This window comes from Larimichthys crocea, unplaced genomic scaffold (assembly GCF_000972845.2).
Source record: "Larimichthys crocea isolate SSNF unplaced genomic scaffold, L_crocea_2.0 scaffold537, whole genome shotgun sequence".
Lineage (NCBI taxonomy): Eukaryota > Metazoa > Chordata > Actinopteri > Sciaenidae > Larimichthys > Larimichthys crocea.
Window position 1 is genome coordinate 181,720 of NW_020857021.1, and position 5,684 is coordinate 187,403.

The 5,684-nt window shown below is 42.8% G+C and overlaps 1 protein-coding gene and 1 gene segment (V, D, J or C); both read right to left on the reverse strand.

The window, feature by feature from the left end:
* The window catches only part of LOC113745225 (nuclear apoptosis-inducing factor 1-like), a 4,829-nt gene extending 3,153 nt beyond the window's left edge, over positions 1-1,676 (reverse strand). The window contains exons 1-3 of the mRNA XM_027276737.1: positions 1,280-1,676; positions 1,010-1,143; positions 408-436 (exon numbers count right to left, since the gene is read on the reverse strand). Coding sequence (XP_027132538.1) covers positions 408-436; positions 1,010-1,143; positions 1,280-1,670 — 554 coding nt within the window. The 5' untranslated portion in view covers positions 1,671-1,676. The remainder of the gene's footprint in view (positions 1-407; positions 437-1,009; positions 1,144-1,279) is intronic.
* Positions 1,677-3,957: 2,281 nt separating this feature from the next.
* Positions 3,958-5,287, reverse strand: LOC113745224 (Ig lambda-2 chain C region-like; the record flags this gene model as incomplete). The annotated part of the segment is given in 2 exon segments: positions 3,958-4,436; positions 5,209-5,287. Coding segments are annotated over 2 exon segments (402 nt in total), but the record flags the coding sequence as incomplete, so codon positions are not given.
* Positions 5,288-5,684: the final 397 nt, after the last annotated feature.

Genomic DNA, 5,684 nt, shown 5'->3' on the forward strand with positions numbered 1-5,684 from the left:
AGTGGAAATGTTGTTTTTGGTGATTGGGACAGAAAACGAGAAATTGAGCCGAATTTTCGTTTTTTCGTTTTTTGTCAAAAACGAAAAAACGAAGAAACGACTCGTTTCTGGTTTCAGCTTGTGTCCATTATGCCCAGAAAACAGAATAATAAAAAGTACCTTGGTCGTGCACATCAGAGACACACTTATGAACAATTAACACACCCAGGTGTTTGCAATTATATGGGTGGATATAAACGCATGCGTGATGAAGAAAATGATATTAACAATGGCAGCGTTAGCGTTGTTAGAGGACCTTGCAAATGGTGCAATCCGACGTGAGCGAGTATTTAGGAAACGCGAGGATTTACTTGCAAACCATGATAATTGGCTCATAAGCCGATTTCGGTTATCAAGGCCAGTGTTACTGGAGTTGTGCGCAGAGCTGTGGCCGGCCCTAGAGCGCAACACAGCAAGGAGCCAGGGGTTGCCTGTGTCCATACAGGTGCTGACTACGCTGGGGTTCCTGGCAACAGGGGCATTCCAGCGGGAGCTGGCCGATCGGTCAGGAGTGTGGCAGTCAACCCTGAGCCGAGCCATGCCAGCTGTGTAGGACGGAATCATCTGAATGTCATTCAGGTACATCAAATTCCCATACAATGCTGTTGAACAGGCCGACATTAAAGCGCAATTTGCAGCGAGAGCCGGTTTCCCTAATGTAATCGGAGCTATTGACTGCACACACATTGCTATAAAAGCGCCATCACAGGATGAATTTGTTTGTTAATAGGAAACATTTTCATTCCATCAATGTTCAAATCATATGTGATGCGCGAAGAGGAACCGGATGCCGGACCAGTCAACTTCAACCCTCCCCGGGAAGCCATACGGGCCCGGCAGAATGTGATTTTAAGCATGTAAAGAGGCAAGGACAGAATTTACTTATACACAAATGTATTGCCTTATTCATATCTGTCAGTACATTGATTAATTGATCAAGGAGATCGTTTATTCCACCGATGCCTCTGACTATCTGCTCCTGTGTCTCCAGCACAGCTCGAGTGAGGACACGGCCAGTGGGACGGGCGTCAGCAGCAGGCGTGGAGCCGCCGGGGCCGGTGGAGCTGCCGGGGCCGCTGGAGGAGTCTTCACCTGGCTTATTGTCTATTGTAAAATAAAAAACATACAGTACATGAGTCAAAGTGTTTAATATCCTGGCATCTTTACGCACGAGCTATATGTATTATGAGCAGCCAATTGTATGACCAGTATATTTACAACATGAGTTCAGCATATTTACCTTGGAGATGATCAGTGTCACCTTCATGGGCTCTCACCACTCCGGTGAGAGCTGTGTCACCGACCAAGGAGGCCACTCTCCTGTCAAAGGAGGAAAGTTCCTCCACTCCCGACCCCCCGCCTGTTGCGGTCACGCTTCGGCGGTGGGCAGAGACCCTCCGCTTCACCTCCACCTTCAGATCTGACCACTTTTTTTTTAGTTCTGATTCTGTGCGCTGCTCGGACCCAACGGCATTCACAGCCTCACACACATGCTCCCACTCACGTCGTTTTCTTTTTGCATTGATGCCTGTCGACAGGGTTCCAAACAAAATCTCCCTGTGCATCTCAACTTCATTTATGAGCACCTCAAGCTCAGATTCGGTAAAATTTCGCTTCTTACCTCTACTCATTGTGTTTTTTTGATCTGAACGAAGAGAGGTCCAGGTCTCAGGTCCAGGGCCTATTTAAATGGGGGCGTGGACAGGGAGGAGTTTCGCACATCTGCATGTGCGCTCAATTCCACGTTGATTGGAATGTACAAAAGACACGTGCTTGGAACCATGCCAACGCACACACGACAGTTTCCGGGTTCTGGCGTACGGCAAGTTTTAGTAGGAAATCCACGCAAGTATTCGTACATGAGGCCCCTGGACTGGTGAGCAGAAGGGTCCAGGGAGCCCTCCTCTGCATCGAACCTGATCTGAGGGACAGATGCTGCCTAGAGAGAGAAAAAGCACCGTAAAGACAGAGAGACATATAAATGGTGGGTACAGAACAAAAAAGTGAAAATACAGGAAGGGAATAAAGTGTTGAACTTTAAGTGGCCTTGACCCCTAGAACATTGGTTCTCAAAGTGCGGCCCGAAAATATTTATGGCGGCCCGCGATAACATCTGATAACATCTGTCAAATTTGTAAAATTGTTAAAACTGTATTTTGCTTTGAAAGAATAAATCTCCGTTTAGTTGAGTTTAGCGGCATCTACAGGCCTAAGCGGTAATTACAGGTGTGTCTGACCATCACCATTCACACTTGACCTCACTCCTAGAAGGCCATCAACGGAACAGTCATGTAAGTGGAACGGTGGTTGTGTGAAGATGGAGTATGAGATGGAGGAGCGAGAACCAGAGCGGGATCCGGGCATCTCGAGAAAAAAACGCAATGTCAGTGATGAGAAAAGGCGTGGGTCGGAAAAAGTTGTTTGCCTGATCTGCAAGCAGGTCATTGCTGTGCGCAAGGACTTTACGCCATTACGATACCAAACATAAAAGTTACGATAAGTTCAGTGGTAAGGATCGCACCAGTAAACTTAAGCTGCTTAAAAGAGGTTACACTGCATCCAGGCTGACGGATGACCATCTGCATGCTGTCCTTCGTATCGCAACGACGGAGATGGACCCGGACATTAGAGGAATCTAGGCCAATCGGAAACAGCACCACAGAGCCCATTGATAAACGGTATGTTGTAGCTAAGCTACAAATTTATAGTGTGACTTACAGTAATGACAAGCTTATTAATGACAGGCAATGATATGAATGATGATGATGAAGTTTCTTTCTCTCTCTCCCTCTCCCCCCTCCCCTCTCTCTCTCTCTGCCCCTTTCAGATGTCCCTGTGGTGTTATGGTAGCTGGAATTGCCCCAGAATTAGACATTATACTGATAGCATTCTGTTCTAAAGACTATTCTAAATACGTTTGTTACTGTTAATGACTTATTCCAAATCTGTCTGTTTGAGGCTATAGAACCCCAGTGATTTTTGCCAGGTTTAGCCTAAAACTGAGTTTATTAAAAATGTGTTAATTGCAACAATGGAAACTGCACAGGTGCAATATGGTCATTAAAATAATTACAAATGGAATTTATTTTTGCTTTTCTTTTTTTCTCCCCTGTCCCGCCCCGCTGGTGGCCCTCACCTCAGTGTTAGGTTGCTAAATTGGCCCTCACCCATCAAAACTTTGAGAAACCCTGGAGTAAACATTTATAATCATCACTTTAAAAGTTACATACGTTGTTTTTGGTGCCTGTTTGTTTCCCAGATATATTAGTGTGTGTGTGAATGGGTGTATAAGAGGCATTAACTTAAAGAACTTTGTAGAAAAGCGCTTTATGAAGTTCAGTCCATTTCCTTGTATTAGTTTATATATGTTTATGTAAACAACTACCCACTGTAAAGTCTATGCCACGGCTCAAAATGGTAAAAAGTCGAGAGCTCAGTAAAAATGAAAGAGTCCGCATTAAAGTACTTTATGGTGCTGGATGGTCTCTGACAGGTGGTCTGATACATTTGTTAAGCACTGTAGCTACAGTCCATTCACCACTGCAGTGAGAATCAGGAGTGAGCTAAAAAGAGTTATCACTTCATGCAGATGACACCCTGCTTTTTAATTCTACATCTTTATTTTTAATAAGATAATAAGAATTATCTCTAGGTACAAATTAACAACACATGGACATAACATGGATTTTCTACAAGGGCCAATGTTAGTAATAACAGATAGCTGTGTTGTGATTCACTGTTGAAGTGCTCTAAGTATATGTATTCTTACCAAAGGTAATAATATAGATGTAACCATAGAAGAGTATCTATAGTCTTAAAACCATTAAAAACTCATTTGGGGGAATTGGACTTGTTACTGTACATTAAACTGACTAATGTTACATGTAAGATTTCAAAGAAGGGAAGTCAAAAGACATGTCACTGATAATATACATGATGAAATCTTTATTGTTTAAATTGTTGAAACAAGCAAGAAGACGTTAATATTAAAACATGACAGAGAAACAGAGAGAGAGAGAGCAGACTGAGAGCAGTAGCAGAGTAAAACCAGTAGCAGAGTCCCAGTGAGTCAGGTCAGGACTGGGAACACTGGTCTCTTCTCAGTGTATGTGAGAGAGTCTGGGAGCCCTGGGTGGCCTCACAGGTCACAGAGTCCACATTCCTCCACTGGTCTGCAGCGAGCCTCATGGTGCTGCTCCAGCTGTAGAGGCCGTCATTCTCCAGCACCACGGGGCTCCTGCTCTCCTCCCAGCTGATGCTGCTGCTGCTGTCCACCTTCCAGGCCAGACTCCAGTCTGAGGGGAAGCCCTTGTTGGCCAGACACATGAGCGTGGCCTTCCCCTGCTGCAGCTCCTCACTGGCAGGGGGCAGCACTGTCAGGGTGGGTGCGGCATCACCTAGAAGACACCAATCAGTTTAGAGGACAGGGACCATACAAATGTCAATCAACCAGAAGACACTTGGACACCTTTACTGTGTGAGAGTTGAGTTTCTGTCAGATGTTTTTTCTGCTCCAACAGTCACTCACTCACACATTGTTTCACTTCCTTTTACGAAGCCTGTCATGCATATCAGCACAGAGAATCATCATACAGAATGACCTGACATATGTCAAACTACACTGGAAATGAATTTATATATTTTTAAAACAACAAAATAAATAAAAAAAAAATCTTTTTGTCAAAAGGTGATGAAGATTAATCAGATCCTCTGTCAAAGAGCATTATGAGCAAAAAATATCTGATGGCCATATAAACAATATTCATATAACACATCTGAAACCAAACAGCCTCAGAAAACTGTCAAAATGATTTTAAAAGACCATCGCAGACATTATATGAGAGATTTAAAACTCTTTAAACTCAACTTCCAAACAGTTTTAAACAGAGAATTAATGGTTACATTTTAATTTTGTGAAGTATGAGTGTTGTTCTTTAATGCTTCCTGCATTTCAAGCTGTTCACATTTCACAAATTAGTCTGGAATATATCATAAAAAGTTCAGTTAAGCTGCTCTAAGTTCAACACTGGGGTTAAACAGGAGAAACAAAGAATAAAATTCATTCTTTCAAGTGATTTCGACCAGTCTGTTAGTTACTGCAAGTGTTTAGACACAGAAATGAAAAAGTTAACTGATGACCCCATATTTAATATTTGAGCAGAAACTTACTTCCAACATCCAGTCTGGTTCCTCCACCAAAAGTCCACCACAGTGATACAAACACATTGAGCCACCGTACAAAAACCTCTCACTGTAGAGAGACACGGCTCTCTGACTTTGACACAAACAAACTCAACATCAACAGTTCCTGTATTTAAAAGAACTAATTCATATTATATTAATCAAACAGTGCCACAGTTGTTCAGAATTAGTCACATTTTCACAGGTATAGCTTTAAATCTGTTTAAAAGTCAAAGTAGATTTGTTCTCATGTCAAATGAAACAAGTCAGAAGACGTTCACAGTCATCGAACCAAATCCACCTTAAAATAATCTCTGACTGTTAATTAACACTGATAACGAGTAAACCTTTTTAGCCCTTATATGCTAACACTTGGTGATGTCAGCAGAAAGCACATTAGATTTCATAACTATGCTGATGATACCCAGGTATATAGTTCTGTATTCCCTCATGACCTCTGTCCC